This window comes from Labeo rohita, chromosome 19, assembly GCF_022985175.1.
Source record: "Labeo rohita strain BAU-BD-2019 chromosome 19, IGBB_LRoh.1.0, whole genome shotgun sequence".
Classification (NCBI taxonomy): domain Eukaryota; kingdom Metazoa; phylum Chordata; class Actinopteri; order Cypriniformes; family Cyprinidae; genus Labeo; species Labeo rohita.
Genome location: NC_066887.1, coordinates 7,536,180 through 7,555,613, shown reverse-complemented (window position 1 = coordinate 7,555,613; position 19,434 = coordinate 7,536,180). Strand labels below are relative to the sequence as shown.

Genomic DNA, 19,434 nt, shown 5'->3' with positions numbered 1-19,434 from the left:
AACAGCGCTCTGGGGGTAAACACTGACACGAACAGTACAAACTCAGGATGTAATCCAGCTCTTGGACAAAAGCATGCCGTTTGAATTAGCTCTACGCCCACATCTCAGCCAGAGCACTGACGCTCACAATGAGGCTTAACAGCACCCGCCAGGACCGCTCCAAACCTCCAAACCCCTGTGCACCTAACATATTACCTTTAGATCTCAGAAAGAGACAAAAATGACAACTGTGAACAAGGTTTCATTCCTGTGAAAATTGGCTCTAGTGTTGTGAAAACTGTGCTGTGACATTGGCATACATAACTGGCATTGTAATGCTGAGAAAACTAGGGCTGGGTAACATTTTAAATATTTACAATATATCATTTTGAAGGTGGTAACAAGCTGAATATCCCATCCCACCCAGTCCCATTTCTGCTGGTTCTAGCCATCTCCGATTCTGTTGTTTCTCCTGAGATCCCACCAAGCCTCCCTCTTCCACCTCCTCTTCCGAAGACGGTCCTCTCTTTGTTGTTTTCCTTCAACCCTTTAGACTCCTCCTCTTACTCTGGTCTGTGGCATGGATCTGCCTCGGGTCTTCCGGGCTCCGGATATTCTGGCTCCATTTCAGTCCTCCTCATCATAGCATGAACCGGGTGCTAGTTCAGAGCCAGGGCTATTGTCGGTTCGGAGTTGGTTCAACTAGCGAGCCTTCTAAGAACCAGTCCTAAAGAGCCACTAAAAAACCAGGTCTTACATCACTAAATAAATATCATCATTCCCAGCAACGCTAGTGTGGAAGCAGCAAACACAAGCACACCAGGTTTGCTCAAGATGCATCGGCGCCGCGCAGACCAACCGGCACATGACATCAAAGCACTGTGAGATGGTCTGGAGAGCAGAAGTCTTTTTAGGCTTTTGAAATGCTCTTACAGTACTTCGATGCCAGATGCTGACCGGTCCACACAGCACAGAGGCATCCTGAACAAGTCTAATATCAACAATGGCGGATGTTGTGTTGCTATTGATGTTCATGGCTTTGCGAACCTACATCAGCATCCAAACACGGCAAATTCAACATGTGATGTGAGCTGCTATTTCAAAAATGGCAGTCAAAAGTTGCTGTTCATCTTGTTGGTCATGGTAACCCTGTCCCCAGTCCCTGACTTAAGCGGTTCTTACTTCTAGACCAGCAATGTTTTGGTGCTAGATATGAACCACTTTTCTGGTTCCGAGCTGGTGCTTTGGGTGTCGAAAGACGGATTTGAAACTAGGAAAAGAAGTGTGAGCCCTGGATTCCACCTTGGCCCTCCAACTCTTTGGCTCCACCTGGGCTCCATCCTCCCTCAGCTTGATCGGGGTTCCTCGTCCCTCCAGCTCCACCTTAGTCAGTCATTGACCTGTTTTCACCATGGTCTTCCACCCCTCTGGATGTGCTTCGTCCCTTCAACGTTTTCCTTGACCAGGTCTACACAATTGTTCCTCCCTCCCTCAATTCCACGATGAGCCTTCAACCTGGCTGTGTTTTGGATCCCCGTGGGTGATGAGATTTTGAAGTTCAATTAAATGCATCCATCCATCATAAAAAGTGCTCCACATGGCTCTGGGGAGTCAATAAAGGCCTTCTTAAGCAAATCAATGCATTTCTGTAAGAAAATGATCTATATTTAAACCTTTATAAACCATAATCTCCAGCTTTCGCTAACTGTCGTACGCGCATTCACAAGACAGTGGTGTTCCAGCAGATGATGTAGGACAAAATACTGGTCACAAGTTAGAAGTACAAAACGAGGATTTGTAAAGAAAAATACGGGAGGGTTATAAGCCAAGAGGAGACTGGTTTTCCTTTGCTGTAAACAAAAGTTGGTTTTCGCGAGACTAGCATATTCTCACTGGTGCTTACGTTCCGCCTACATCCTACATCATCTGCTGGAATGCTAGAGATTACGGTTTATAATGCTTTATATATGAATATTTTTTAAAGCTAAAATATTTTTTAAAGCTAAATATCCCGTCCCGTGCCCAGTGGTTCCACTCATTTCCAAGTCTGCTGTGTCTTCTCCCTCTTCCAAAGACAGACAGTTTCCTGGCCCTGCTTCTGTTGTTTTACTTCAGCTCCTCCTCTAACTCTACTCTGCTGTGTGGATCTGAATCAGGTTTTCCAGGCTGGCTCCGAGCACTGGATTCCACTTTGGCCCTCTAACTCTTTGGCTCCCCCTTGGCTCCACCAGGGTTCCTCGTCCCTCCGGCTCTGCCTTGGTCAGTCATTGACCTGCCTTAATCACAGTCTTCAACTCCTCTGGAAGCACCTCGTCCCTCCATCTCTCTGGTTCTACTGGGCTCTTCCTTCCTTCCGGCTTTTGCCATGGTCTGCTGAGCCCCCGTCTCTACCTCGGTTGAGTCTGCGGTTCCACCTCAGCCTTCTGGCCTCTGATGTCCCCCTGGGTCTCCACCTCCATCGGCTCCATCTTTATCTGTTGTCCCCCTGGTTTTGTTCGCCAGGTCTCCACCATTGCTCCTCCCTCCCTCAATTCCCTCCCGCCATGAGACTTCAACCTGGCTGTATTCTGGGTGCCAACGGGTGTTGAGATTTTGAAGTCCAATAAAGTGCATCCATCCATCATAAAAAGTACTCCAAACAGCTCTGGGGAGTTAATAAAGGCCTTCTGAAACGAATCAATGTGTTTGTGCAAGAAAAATATCCATATTTAAAACTTCATAAACCATAATCTTTAGCTTTCGTTAACTGTCGTACATGTGTTCCAGTGGATGATGTAGGAGGTAGGTGAACGCTGAAATGACGAACGCAGAAGCCCAGTGAAAAAAGCAAAACACAGGTCATAAATTAAAAGTACAAAATGAAGATTTGTAAAAAAAAATGTTGGAGGATTTCGATATAAGCCAAGAGGAGACTGGTTTGCTGTGAACAAAACTTGGTTCTCACGAGACTAGCATATTCTCACCAGAGTTTACGCTACGCCTACATCCTACGTCATTCGCTGGAATGCCACTCTCTCGTGAATGCACGTACAACAGTTAATGGAATCTAGAGATTATGGTTTATAAAGTTTTAAATAAGCATATTTTTCTTACACAAATGCATCGATTCACTTCAGAAGGCCTTTATTAACCCCCTGGAGCTGTGTGGAGCACTTTTAATGATGGATGGATGCACTTTATTGGACTTCAAAATCTCAACACCCGTTCACTGCTATTATAAAGCTTGAAAGAGCCAGGACATTTTTAATAGAACTCTGTTTGTATTTGGTGGAAATAAGAAATCATATACATCTAGGATGACTTAAGGGTGAGTAAATCATAGGGTAATTTTCATTTTTGGGTGAACTATCCTTATAATTTTCACCTAAAAATATAACAGAAAAAATATTTGCACACCACCACCATTAATAATAATACATACAAAACACACAGCATGATTTAGAATAACTACATAAAAATCAAACAACCTTCCGTGTAGCCACAACATCAGTATTAGTTTCAAGGGATGAGGATAAAGCAGCAGGACATTAGCAAGTATCCTTCTCAAATGTACCCCTGCCCCCCATACCAGTGAAACCTGCAAATTGATTGATTGCATGCTCAAAAAGAGAAATGGCAGGATGACAAGGTCAATAAAAGTAACGGGAGTCATACAGGCCAAAATAAAACCATAAACCACAGCCAAGAAGAACAAAAGTCACAAGGGATTTTGCTCATGTGGAAATACCAGTGAGCTGATTCCATTATTTAAACCAGGGGCTGCCTGTCGATCTTTGTTAAACCTTCAGCACAATGTGTGTATATTTTTAGAATTGTGTAAATAGCTAACATCTGTAATTGCACATGGAGTTAGAACGCAGGAATCTCTTTTAAAAAAATACAATTAAAAAAAAACAATATGAATTTAAAGGAGAAGTCCAATTCCAGAACAACAATTCACAAATAATTTACTCACCCCCTTGTCATCCAAGATGTTCATGTCTTTTGTATACTTAAAAAATATACAAATTTTAATTTTTCGAAAAAAATGACTAGATAAGACCCTTCTTCCTCGGCCAGAATCATTTAGAGCCATTTGAAGCTGCATTTAAACTACATTTTGGAAGTTTTAATTCGGGGTACCACTCAAGTGTATTATATGAAGAAAAATCCTTAAATGCTTTCCTAAAAAACTATAATTTCTTTACAACTGAAGACAGAAAAACATCAACATCTTGGATGACAAGGGGGTGAGTAAATTATTTGTAAATTGTTGTTCTGGAAGTGGACTTCTCCTTTAATGTTTAAATGTTAGTATTTAATCAAAATATCTTGTTCTCTATCCCCATATCCTGACACATATTTTGATGATACTGTATGCAACAGATGAACGATGAGTTGTTTACTCCAGTTGAATGCAGAAAATGTGTGTGTGATTGTGTGTGGATGCATGTTTACATGCGTTTGTGTGCGTGACTCTGAGATCAAGGAATGGGAAGCCTTATTAAAAGGATGCCATGTCCTGGTCGACATCTAACAAGCCTATCCTCCGGTGTCTGAACCCATTTAATCGCCTGCACAGCAGCTGAAGATTTAGACCCCGTCTGAGCACAGAGCGCCCCAGCTGAAGACCGTTCACACTCTCACTTCTTTCACCGCTCTGCTATTGCTCTAGATAGACAGCAATTACTCACACAGATAGGGAGTCAATATTCAGACATGCTGCAGTTATTTCTCGGGTACATATTGCAAGATAGGAAAAGCATTAGCTGCATCTACTGGCACTCAGAATGAGACATGCTGTCTGGAGTAACGCAAACACAGCTATGGATTTTGATTGCATCCAAATTCGCATACTTTCTCATCACAGAATCAGAACTATTGCCGATAATAGCATAGTACATTAGAAATAATAGCCGCGTGTGACTGTGACTGATCAACTTCAGAATGTGTTTAAAACACTGAAAAATATTTGGTGTAAGAGTCACTTTAAAACAATTTTCGCTAAGAAATTGCAAGTAAATTCACAAATAATTCCAAAGAAAATGGCAGGTAACACATTGAATTAAACATGAAATGCTGAAACAAAAAAAACCTAAATGCTAAAAACGATTTCAGAAAGAATAAAACTGTTGTCTTAAAAAATGTTTGCCAAGAATTGCTGTTTCATTCACTAACTTTAAAAAAAGTGTATAGAAGCCTACTTTTGAATTAAACAAAAAAAAAGAAAAGAAAAAAACTGAGTTAATTTCTCACAATTTTTTCCTCACAAACACAGCATGCCAAAATTTTGCATTTATACAACAGTTTGATGGCACAAGTGTGTAAATACATAAGAAACAACAATGGAACGTCCTCTTTTGTGCAGAACTATTTCCTTCCGCCACAGATTCAAATCTCAAGTTGACAGTTTAACAGCTGAGGCCAAGCCTCCATTACTAATTTGAAAACGTCACTTTAGAACAAGTTGGGTAGCTTCATTGAAAGGTTATTATATTACTGTATTAAAAACTCACTGTGTTATGGACTGAGCGAGTGTGATTACCGGCATCTGATACATCATTCATTTTTCAGCTCCTATTCACAATAAAACATCAGTTTTAATGTCCAATAAGGAAAGCGATATCTTTGTTGTACCATCCTTTCATTTGTTAAGGGTGATTTCCGATGACAGCGCTGCTCAGTGCATTTGTTGGCTGCATCTTACAAGGTGTTGTTGAAAGCAGTGTTTCCCCTACCATTATATTAGGGGGGGCACCCAGCCCCCCAATGGCACCCCCTGCCCCCCTTGAAGGTCAATATAGCGCCAGATTACAATAGAAGTCATTTAAGGTTACCTTTCCTTTAGAACAGGCCTATACAGTCTATAATCTTTTATTAAACAAACTAAATAACCTTATGGTATTTTTTTTATTTACAGCATGACATTTCCATCTCTACATGGACGCGCGTCCATAATTTCTCCTCCGCAAAAACACAGATGGGATCGCGAGTCCATTCATAAAAACAAAATTTACTCTAGAGTGTGGAATGCCAAGGAATTTGTCAATTTTTGGATAAATCAAAAGTTGGTCTGTTACTTAATTCGGATTGTGATATGCACTAGTGTCTGTGAATACTGAAACGCAAAAAGAATATGAATCCTCCATGTTCCATTTGCCTCTGTATGTATTAATGTCAAAGACACGATTTTGTTTACTACATAAATACTGAAGCACACGCGAGGCTTGCTGTGATTTTCGGCCTCTGCGTCTCACTATATGACGACATAAACTTAATCTTGCTGTGAGAGTCACTTCATGTGAATTTTACGTCTCATTCATTCAGAAAACTAGCATCATATCGTACTGTATACAAACAGAAACTAAACGGCAACCCGTCAAAATAAAAAAGTACAGTTTAACATGTAACAGAAATATATGTCTTGTATTACTTTTGTACAGTAAAATGTAGGTCTTTATATATTCCTACATACCCACCGTGAAACACTGTGAAAGTAACAATAACTTCTTTGTTTACAACCCTATTTCAGTCTCTTTCAATATAAAAGCTTCTACTGCTGACTCACTCATAAAAACCATCTTGTTGCCATCTAATGGGAGAACAATGTAACTAAAATCACTTTTCCCAATACTAAATACTATTATTAAATACTATTATTTATTTGTTTATTTATTTAAAATATTATTTATTGAATAATAATATTCAATAAACAACAACAACAGCCATCATAAAATTTGCTAGGCAATTCAGTCCAAAGTACAAAGGCAGCGCTCTGATATATATATTTGCCCTAAGCCAAAACTATTTGCTCTGAAACAAATAATAGATTAATGAGACCAAATACTGCCTATTAGATTTACCTAAAACAAATTATATCTCATGTTTAACCACTATGGAGACATCAGGGCCAGCAGTAAATTTCAGAAGATCTGGCCGAGGTGAGACAGCTGTTGGCATGAGATATAATTAGAGATATAATTAGATGTTCATGAGCGCTGAACGGCCACCGACGCCCTGGAGTTCACATCTCCGAAAACTTCAAAGCAAATTTTCAAATAGACGTTATCTTTTTTAACAAACCACATATTTGAAGTCTAAACCAGTACATTCTCACCAGTACAAAAACAGCCTCATTTTTAAAATCATAGTGGGTTTGGACATCTGGCATGACACTCACTGTGAGAAATACTGCAAGCGGAGTAACACAAACAGTGAAACGGTTGGCATTCCAATATACTAGAATAGCACACTCCTCTCAGCCAATCAGATCTGAGGACCAGAAAGAACGGTTGTATAAATAAATAATGCCTTATACAAAATGAATATATATATGTAAAAGGAATTCATATACCAAAATTCTGACTTAATTTATCACAATTGTGAGTCTATATTGCAAAATTCTGAGATAACATCTTCCATTTCAGACTTTTTTATTTGAAATTTGAGTTTATAGTGCAATTCTGACTATAGTGCAGTGTGAATTTCACAATGCCACCTTACAACTTCTAATTCTGACTTGAATTATTGTAATGTTTTCATGTTGTTTGAACATTAATGTGTTGGCAGTGTATGTACAACTCTATCCTATAATGATCAAAATCCATGCAGTGGTTTTTAATTAATCTGTAAAAATAATATCCCCTTTTTCAAATCGAGCCGTTCTCAGAGGCCGCTCCCACGATAGTTGATTGACATGAGCTCTTACCTCAGACCAGCTGTCACAGTCCAGTAACTTTCCTTGTTTCGATGCCGAAGCAGGGATGTAAGCTAGACAAGAATAACTTCAATTGAGCGATTGAGGTGTTGTGTTGCTGGATGTAATAATGAACATAGTGGTCATCATTTACTCCCGACATCTGAGCCGCTGAAGATGCAGTGGATTACATTTGTTTGTGAATGGAATGTGCCTCCCAATCTACATATATACGTCTATGTTCACACGAATCATTCATGATCCAGCTTCGCTTACAGCAGAAGTGAGTATAAGCATTTTTTTATGAATCTTTGCGATCGCCTTTCCTTATAACGTGGCAATTAGGAAGTTTAGCGGCTAAACGCGGTTAAATGTGGCTAAAGTAAACAATATTGTCATTCCACAGAGAGAAGAGATGGCCGGGGTGAGCAGAGCTCATTTGCATTTAAAGGAACAACCCCTTAGAATGAGATGATTTTTGCAGAGCTCATTTTGACAAGGTAAAAAGGGTGTTGTTTTACAAAACCATTAAGAATTTTTTAATCAAAGTATATTAGAGACTTTTCATTAAGACCCTAAAGAATCATATCAACTTGTGGAAAATGGGCATCCGATGACCCCTTTAAGATATAAAATCACACTGTGTGATATAAAGTGAAAACCCACACAAACTCATAGCTGAAAGGGAAAAAGTCTGAACTGTGAAATGTTAACTCAAAATGGTGAAATTTGTAAGCTTGGAATTCCAAGAAATAAAGACATAACTGAGATAAACTCACAATTACCATATCGGGCCACACTGGTCTGATTAATAATCAATGCACGAGATTTCACAAATTCACATGAAAAAATGCATATATACAAGTTTTGAATGTTTAAAATGGATGAGTTTATTTTTTAATCTTGGCTACAACTTGGCTACATGTGTAGCCATATCTTGTATGAAAATTAATGAGACCAATCTGGCTCTATATTATTTATTTATTTATTTATTTCATTCTGTGGCAGAATCTGGATTCTATATATTTTCCCCTATTGTGACTTCTGTGAAAATATATGCTTCTTTTTAAATATAGAGTTCGTGACACACAACACTGGCTGGTGGTTTTCTTTAAGATGTTGTAAAGTGCATCTCCATTCAGCCTTTTTGTCCTTGGCTGTGACACTTATCTAAAGGCTCAAGTATATGTTGTGTAAATGCACCTTTCGAATGATATAAGTATGTGCAACAGATCCTACAGATGCATCGTATGTGCCGCCTTTGTACACATCACTTATTCATAATGCTTTGTCCTACATGTGCTATTTTATAACAATAACTAAAATGTGTATGTATTGATTCAGAATCATGACGCATTAGTGAATCAATTTTGCTCCATTAACTAACAAAAACATTAGAATAATAGCGAGGGGACCAACAGAGAGATGCGAATCACTCATTTATTCTCTCAGCTCTTTTACTATCTACATCTATCAGTCTCCACCTGTCTGCCAGTTCTTTTTATTCCGTCCCCGAAGAGGAGACGACCTTGACTCTCATGTCTCCTGGTGTGTGAAGCCAACAGCGAGCCAGTAATTTTCTCAAAATTATTCCGTTTGTACTCATTCCCCTCTCGACATTTCTGTATATCTCTGTCCCTCCCTTTGTGTCTGTCTCCAATTTTCATATTCTCAGGACTTTATTACCTGTACAAACTTTTATGAAATGCTCAGTTGTTTTTGTCAGAGCCTGGGAATAGGGGCACAGGGACGCGGTAGAGTGCTCTTGCATCTCTTTTGAGTTAATTGTTTCCAGAGCTGTGCTTGCGTGAACTCATTTCTCTGCCACGGGCACAGATGAGCTCGAGGGGCTCCTGCCTCCTGTTTCTATTCACCTGTGCAATTCCTGTGGCAGTTCACACACAGACCTGAGTAATAAATCTACGCTTAATAAAAGTCTGTAGACTCTCGTTATAAAGCTGTCAGTCACATTTCTGTCAGTATTTACATTAGCAGTCAAATTTAATGTTCTTCTTCTTTCGCTATCTAAGTACATATTGTGATAGGATGTTATAGGTGTACTTTTGTAATTGTTTATAATTTGTCATGTTCACACCTCTGAAATATCCAATGAATGCTGTTTTATAGTTTATATTTCCAATACTATTCAATTATTTTAATTTTGAATTTTGTAACTATCCAAAACATGCTAGCAATCACTCAGAAGACACTACCAAACCCCATAGAAACCACCCTGAACACCCTAGCAGCATCTCAACACCCTAGCAACCGCCCAAAACACCCTAGCACCTGACCATCCTAGCAACACCCCAACACCCTAATAACCACCCAAAATACGACAGCAACTACCCAGAAGACCCTACCAACCCCATAGCAACCACCCCGAACATCCTAGGAGCACCAGAACACCCTAACAACCACCCAAAATACCCTAGCAACCACCCAGAATACCCTAGCAACCACCCAGAATACGCTACTAACCCCACAGCAACCAACCTGAACACCCTAGCAACCACCCAGAAGACCCTACTAACCCCACAGCAACCAACCTGAACACCCTAGCAATCACAAAACACTGCAGCAACCACCCAAAACACCCTAGCACCACCTGACCACCCTAGCAACACCCCAGCAGCCTAACAACCACCCAAAATACCCTAGCAACCACCCAGAAGACCCTACTAATCCCATAGCAACCAATCTGAACGCCCTAGCAAGATCCCAACACCCTAGCAACCACCCAGAGGACCCTACTAACCCCACAGCAACCAATCTGAAAACCCTAGCAACACCCCAACATCCTAGCAACCACTAAACACCGTAGCAACCACTCAAAACATCTTAGCACCACCTGACCACCCTAGCAACACCCCCAACAACTTAATCACCCAAAATAACCTAGCAATCACCCAGAAGACCCTACTAAGCCCATAGCAACCAATCTAAACACCCTAGCAACACCCCAACATCCTAACAACCAATGAAAATACCATAGCAAATCCCCAGAAGACCCACCAATCAACACCCTAGCAACCACCTAGAATACCCTACTAACTCCACAGCAACCAATACAAACACCCTAGCAACCACCAAACACCGTAGCACTCACCCAGAACACCCTAGCAACACCATATCACCCTAGCAACCACCCTGAACATCCTAGCACCACCTGAACTCCCTACCAACACCCCATCACCCTAGCAACCACCCAGAACACCCTACAAACCAGCCAGAAGACCATACTAACCCCACAGCAACCACCCAGAATACCCTATTAACCCCATAGCAATCCCCCTGAACACCCTAGCAACACCCCAACACACTAGCAACCACCAAGAATACCTTATCAATGCCATAGCAACCACCCTGAACACCCTAGCAATACCCCAACACCCCAGCAACCACCAGAAGACCCTATTACCCAACAACAACCACCCTGACCATCCTAGCAACACCCCAACACCCTACCAACCACCTATAATACCCTACCAACCCCTTAGCAACCACCATGAACACTTTAGTACCACCTAAACACCCTAGCAACCACCCAGAACACCCTACCAACCACATAACAACCATCCTGAACACCCTAGCAACACCCTAACAACCACCCTGAAGACCCTAGCAACACCATAACACCCCAGCAACCATCCAAAACATCCCACAAACCACCCAGAATACCCCACCAATCCCAGAGCAACTACTAGCAACCACCTAGTACACCCTAGCAACCACCTAGAACAGCACACTCTACAGCATTACCAAAGTAACCACCTATAATACCCTCGTAACTGCCTATTAAAGCTCTAGTTATTATTTTCCCTATACTTTTTGTTGTAATTACTTTTTATTTACTCATTTGAGCATATTTTGAGAGCACACAACAATGAAAAAATAGCTGATATATAGTAAGTAGAAAAAATTTTACTATTTGTGTTTTTGTAAACTGTGTTTTATCATTATATGAAGTTGCCAGTGTTCATACCGTCAGCAGTTATGTTTACATGCATTCTTTTTCATCAGTCTGAATGAATTTAATCTGATTTCAGATTCTGAATTTTCTGTTTATATGACCCCTAAACTTTTGCAATCAGATTCACATATTTGTTTGCATTAGCAGTTCATGTATTCCAAACAAAACCTCAACATAAGTGCAGTTGCCATGTTCAGAACCAGATAAAGCCAATGTAAATGTTACCAAAGCTACTGCTAGTATAACTGTACTTGCTGCCATGATGATATATCTAAATGATCTAATGATATTGTAAATATATAGTAAATATTCAATCTCCATTTACCAGTTTGTAACTTCACAAGACATCAAATGTATGAAAACATACACGTCACAGCACTCCACAGGTACACAAGGTAGATTGAATTTGATTAAGAAAACTGTCAAAGTCAAGCATTTATGCGTTTAAATTCTTTCCTATTGATCACGTTATTTCGGGTCTGCACACTTCCAATCTGACTGAAATTTCATTCAGACCGATCGAGTAAGGTGTTTACATGAAGGATTTTCAGTCCAACTGATCCATCAACTGAACCCATTATTAATGTATTGCATGGTTGTATAAACTTAGCTAATGTTTGAGACAACCATATTCCATTTTATACCAGGTGTGACTCTCAAATCGTCCTGTGTATTTAAAGGGTGACAAGAGTGGATCAAATGACGTCTGCATAGACAGGCATCAGAGACAATCCTGTTCTCTAACCCATGAATAATGCATGAAACCACAGGGAAAGAAAACCATATACCTGCAGAAAATATCAAAATGTATTGTGTCTTCACAGGTTTGATTCTTATTCTCAGCTGTTTGGCATTTCAAAATACAGGTTCCGACCCTTTCTAAACTTCCCAGTCTCACACTATTTTTCAATTTTTATATTTTTCAATTTTTCAATTTTTCAATTTTTATAACCTTAGAGAGGTTTATAGCACTCACATTAGTGACAGACAGGAATGCAATTATATAACATGTACTGCATATCAATGGCGTGACGACAGCAGGTCTATTCATACAGCACATATCAATCTAACTACCTCTCAAAAATCAGCTGTGACTTTATATTTCAAGCAGTGAGTTTGATTATGATTCATGTCTCTTTCATAATCGAACACAACCATACCCCTAAGAAAAAACACTTTATCATACTTTTAAAAAGAGTACTTATTACAGAAATAACTTAAAAAGAATAAACCCAAGTGTGAACTATGCAGTGTTTTCAGACACTTAACTGCATGTTAAATAAAAAGACATTATAGATTAAATTTATATTAAATGCAATTAATTACACTTAAGAGTGTTGTTGACCCACTGAAGTAAGATTTTATATGTAATTCCATATTTACGTCTATTGTCTTTTTAGCTTCTACAGTCTTTACACAAAGTGCATAAAAGTGTACTCTCTTTAAGTGGCCTTTTACTTCATTAATACTATATTATCTGCAAGTATTGGTTTTTAAAGCATACTTTTAAATTTCAAAGTACATTCCAAGTGCACATTCAGTACAACTAAATGCACTTCTTTTTCACAAGGGTATTTATTACTCCAAATGTGATTGGCAACTGTATTGCGCTGCTGTGTGAACATAGTCGTTGTGCTATGATAAATGACAACATGAAAGAAAAATAAGATGAGCTTCTTCAAACCAACAACAGCCAGACAATGCATGCAAGAGCTTTTTCATTTGACAAATGTGACATTTAACATCAGCCTGCCATTCCTACTTGACATCTCTTCCCCACCCCACGGCGTGTCACACTTACCACGGGCTTTCTGGCTGATGTCCCGGAGAAGCACTTCATAACGGACGGGTTCTTCATCCTCATTAAAAACCATGTCATCTGCTGTGATGTTGTCATTGCGCATCTCTGTGTACGGCCCCTCGACGGCAAAGTAGCACGGCCGGTCGTCGTTCTTATTATCGCTAAACGTGAGCAGGGCGTGTTTGTGCCATCCAAAATACCGATGCATCCTGACCACAAATTCACCCAGCTTCTTGTGCGTTGGGCCGATGTTGGTGATGGATGAGTACAAATTGAACCCCAGCGCTCTCGCCCCACCCGTGATCATCGGAACCTCCCAATGCGTGGTGAAACGGGCCACCTGTGAGGACGAGTAGTCACATCCCGGCCCAATGAACGCCCAGGGGTTATATGAGAACTTCAGGTCCACGGCCACGAGAGGAGCCACTGAATCCGAACACACTTCTTCCTTGTTTTCGCTGCTGTTAAAGACCAGTTGTAGATGGTAGCCTGGCAGTAGGTTGGGGTCAGAGTTCACCTTGTCCAGGGCCCAGTACAAGGCAGGACCAACCCGGGGCCATGCCCAGGGGTACTCAGTGTTGTTCCGAGGCAGGATGACTGCCAAGGTGATGTTCTTATGAGGCGGATGGGGACTGAGAGACTGAGGCTGGTTTTGAGCGAGGGGCTCCAGTTCAACCACTCCAAATGATACACCGCTCAGCAGAACTAGAAGAGTGAGCCTTAGCGGCCCCATCCGGAATACTTCCATTCTCAAAATGGATGGGAAGGTCTAAGACTCTGAAAGCATCAAGATAGAGACACAGTTGAGACATGGTTTCGGCAGAACTGAAATGGGTCACCATTCACAAAGTTACTTGTTGACAGAAATTATATGATAAAACTGTATGCTACTAAAAACGTCTACAACAAGCTTCGTCAGATAATTAAAATGTTCTTCATGATACTGTGAAAAAAAATATTAGAAGTACACGTATCATATAAATATATACTTCATAATTGAGAAGACTAGGCTATGCAATATTTAAAATGATTGTTATTTCAAAGCAAACTTCTTAGCTGCGTTCGCAAATGACGCCTTCTGGCGTTCAACAGCAACACGACGGAACGCGATCGAATGAAACGTAACCATCTGGAGACGCGTTTCTAAGAGTTTAACTATTTTTCACTTTACACGCCTTAAAACGCAAAGCTGAAAAACGCTGAGCTTCTAAAACTTGACACAAGTGTACACAGTCCAGCATTCATCAGCGTAGGCGACGGAACGCTAAAGCGCGTCCTCACTTCAACCTATAGCTTTATTAAATAATATAACATATTAAAACACACTTTTGATATAAAACATAATTTAACAGACAACAACAGCAAAACTGAATTTAATTAATATTTTACCACAGATCAGGTCGATTTGATGTCATAATCCCTATGCAATCTTTGTAATTACAATCCGTGTTTCGTGAACGCGGCGGCAAAACTCCTGTTCCCTTTGGAAAAAAACGCGTTGACTATTACAGCTCAAACCGACTCATCCAACTTACAGGAGTGAAACTTTAGTATCTTGCCCCTCTTCACAGAAACCAGCATGATTTCTCAAGCTCCCCTCTTTCTCCGAATGTGCTGAGGAAACGGGATTCACAAAGAGGAAATCTTTCCCTTTCCTGGTGCGCATGTGAATTTCTTGGAAACTTTGTTAGTGAGTATTGAGGCTTCTTTAGTTAAATATTGTTGAACGTGTCCTCTTCTCCTGGCTGTTTTCCCGATTGGAGAAGATGAGCAAATCGTGTAGATTTGATTCCGTATACGCGCGATGTCACAACAAAAAGTGAAGTCAAAGTAAAAAAAAATCACGGTCACATATGCATCTACAAAACTCGACTCTTCATGAGACAAGCTCAAGGATTTTATGAAATAAAATTTTGATATTGTGAGGTGCGGGTTTTATGTTTGAAGGCTGTTCTCCCCTCCAGCTCATCCAATGAGTGTTGGGTCAGTCAAAGCGATGTGAAGCTCAAGGTGGGAGGAGGAGAGAACTGAGAGAGGGAATGACACAGTGTGCGAGTCTAAATGCAGGCGGGAGAGGAGGAGGAGGAGGAGAAAGAGAAAAAGAAAGATGTAGAAAGAATGTTTACAGCACTGTTGCGCAGCCATGTGGCATCATTACCCCAATCTGTTATGAGAACCTCTGATTGATAGATAGATAGAGAGAGAGAGAGAGATGGATAGATAGACAGATAGATAGATAGATAGAACAACTGATTGAAAATGGGATCCATTTATAATCAATCAAAGGAACGAACAATTGACAGACAGATTGAACAGTCGATTGAAAGAACGTTCAAATAAGAATGATTAATATATAAAATGAGAAACAGATAATTAGACATAGAATGATAGACAGATTGACAGATAGACAGAATAACAGAATAGAACGGTAGAAGAACAGAATGATAGGAGAATAGAATGATAGAGAGATACATAGACAGATAGGTAGATAGATAGCGATAGAACGATAGACAGAATGACAGAATAGAAAATAGAACAATAGAATAGAATGATAGGAGAATAGAACGATAACACGATAGAAAGACAGATAGAACAATAGATAGAACAACAGACAGAATGATAGGTAGATAGATAGCGATAGATAGATAGCGACTGAACGATAGACAGAACGACAGAACAGAACGATAGAATAGAATGATAGAATAGAATGATGACAATAGATAGAATGAAAGATAGAATGATAGATAGATCAATAGATAGAATGATAGACAGATAGATAGATAGCGATAGAATGATAGATAGATAGACAGATAGATAGATAGTGACTAAATGATAGACAGAATGACAAAATAGAATGATAGCAGAATAGAATGATAGAATAGAATGATGACAATAGATAGAACGATAGATAGATTAATAGATAGAACGACAGATAGAATGATAGATGGCTAGATAGCGACAGAACGATAGACAGAATGACAGAATAGAACAATAGAACAATAGAATAGAATGATAGGAGAATAGAACGATAACACGATAGAACAACAGATAGAACGATAGGTAGATAGAGTGATAGAACGATAGATAGCAATAGAATGATATAGATAGATAGATAGATAGATAGACAGATAGCAACTGAACGATAGAATGATAGAATAGAACGATGACAATAGATAGAACAAAAGATAGAACGATAGATGGATCAATAGATAGAACGATAGATAGAATAATAGATAGATCGATTTTTATAATAACATGAATAGATATAGACAGACTGGCAAATATATAAAACAAAAGGACATTCATTCTTAATTTATTCTTAATTTTGAAATGTATGTTTTTAAAATTCTACAATTTTGCATTTTTACATTTGCTTACCCCAGTATTTAATATATAATGACAACTATTTGTTTTTATGGACATATACTGTATGTGTGTGTGTTTTAAATGCATACTGATTGATAAGAACATTTGTGGCTCAGCAATTGTGAAAGAATAATTTGTTTAGGAGTTACATTACTGCTGGACATGTTTGTTGTAGCTACAAGATCATTGTGCCCTACACAGGATGAGCAGCCACTTTATCACTGTGTAACAATGACTTGACCTCTTGCATGGGAATACACAGGAAAAACAGCTTGCTGGACAGATGAGAAAGCAGGACTTGTCGTGTTGTCCCTGCCACTGTGCGAGTGTTTGGTGTGAGGCGAGGTGAGGTGGGGTCCCTCTCGACCTCCGGCATTTTAATCACATGCCTTTCTTCCTCCTCATTGTTCCAGCTTTTTCGCCCACTTCCTCCCAATTAAAACATGCTATTTTGGTGCAGTCCGTTACGCTTTTATTGGCTTCTGCTCCGTCCTCTCCTCCTCTCTGTTCTGTTCTCCGTTCGGCCTTCTGCGGGAGCGTCTCATCTTGTGCGTCCTCAGCAGCACTCACCCTGACAAACAACTTCCAGATCAATAAAGCACAGGGAGGACCTCGGCTGCTGGCTTCCCGTACACAGAGCGCGCCGGGAAAGGCATGCTGCGCGCCAGGCCAGGACCTCCCGGTTATGGCTGGTCGTAAATAAGAAGCGTTAGGGAGGGCTGGACAGCTGATAAACTGTGAGCCACTTTCTCTTTCCCCGCCTCCAGGAGGGCCCATGCGTTACTTTTAAACTTCTGCCACCGTCCTTGTGACCAAATGCCCTTCCATTCATTCCCTGACTACCCATGCTGCTTATCCGGACCCCCCTTGCACCTTTGACCTCATCCGGTCAACCACACACATACCAGTGGCTATAGTTTCCAAAACAGGATATGTTGCACCCTTACTCATTCTGTCACTCGCGCTTTCTCTGACAATGCTCGATTACTACCATGTAACTCTTGCTATTTCTGCAGTATATATAGTATGCACATTATGTGCAGTGTACTAAAAATGTAATCAAAGCACACCTCCTTTACGAAGAAACCGGCAGTTGCATTGGCAGAAATGCAAAAGACACAAAATTGCTGATATAGATTACAATGCATGCTTTTTAAAAAAGACATTTTTTTTTCCCCGGAGATGAACAGTTGATGTCCTTCAGTACATAGATAGATAGACCGACAGATAGATAGACAGACAGACAGACAGATAGATAGATAGATAGATAGACAGACAGACAGATAGAACAATAGATATACAGACTGACAAGTGACAGATAGATAGATAGATAATTAGATAGACAGACAGATAGAACAATAGATATATAGAATGACAATTAATAGATAGATAGATAGATAGATAGACAGACAGATCTATAGAATGACAAGTGATAGAGGATAGATAGATAGATAGGTAGACAGAGAGACAGACAGATAGAATGATAGATATATAGAATGACAATTAATAGATAGACAGACAGATAGACAGATAGATAGATAGACAGACAGACAGACAGATAGATAGATAGATAGATAGACAGACAGACAGATAGACAGACAGATCTATAGAATGACAAGTGATAGATAGATAGATAGATAGATAGATGATAGGTAGACAGAGAGACAGACAGATAGAACGATAGATATATAGAATGACAATTAATAGATATAGACAGACAGAAAGACAGACAGACAGATAGATAGATCTATAGAATGACAAGTGATAGGTAGAAAGAGAGACAGACAGAACGATAGATATATAGAATGACAATTAATAGACAGATAGATAGATAGATAGATAGACAGACAGACAGAACGATAGATATATAGAATGACAAGTGATAGAGGATAGATAGATAGATAGATAGATAGATAGATAGGTAGAGAGACAGACAGAACGATAGATATATAGAATGACAATTAATAGATAGATAGATAGATAGATAGACAGACAGAACGATAGATATATAGATTGACAAGTGATAGAGGATAGATAGATAGATAGATAGATAGATAGAGAGAGACAGAGAACGATAGATATATAGAATGACAATTAATAGATAGACAGACAGACAGACAGATAGACAGACAGATAGATAGATAGATAAACAGACAGATAGATAGATAGACAGACAGACACACACACACAGGCAGATAGTCAGACAGATAGACAGACAGATAGATAGATCTATAGAATGACAAGTGATAGATAGATAGATAGATAGATAGATAGATAGATAGATAGATAGATAGATAGATAGATAGATGATAGGTAGACAGAGAGACAGAACAATAGATATATAGAATGACAATTAATAGATAGATAGACAGACAGAAAGACAGACAGATAGATAGATCTATAGAATGACAAGTGATGGATAGATAGATAGATAGGTAGAAAGAAAGACAGATAGAACGATAGATATATAGAATGACAATTAATAGATAGATAGATAGATAGACAGACAGAATGATAGATATATAGAATGACAATTAATAGATAGATAGACAGATAGACAGACAGACACACACACAGACAGATTGATAGACAGATAGATAGAGAGACAGACAGACAGACAGACAGATAGACAGACAGACA

General features: G+C 39.5%; 1 protein-coding gene across 1 annotated transcript in view; it reads right to left on the bottom strand.

Moving 5' to 3' along the window:
* npr1a (natriuretic peptide receptor 1a) overlaps positions 1-15,461 on the bottom strand; it is a 131,888-nt gene extending 116,427 nt beyond the window's left edge. Inside the window, exons 1-2 of the mRNA XM_051136845.1 lie at positions 14,964-15,461; positions 13,429-14,205 (exon numbers count right to left, since the gene is read on the bottom strand). Of these exons, the coding sequence (XP_050992802.1) occupies positions 13,429-14,176 (748 nt within the window). The 5' untranslated portion in view covers positions 14,177-14,205; positions 14,964-15,461. The remainder of the gene's footprint in view (positions 1-13,428; positions 14,206-14,963) is intronic.
* Positions 15,462-19,434: the final 3,973 nt, after the last annotated feature.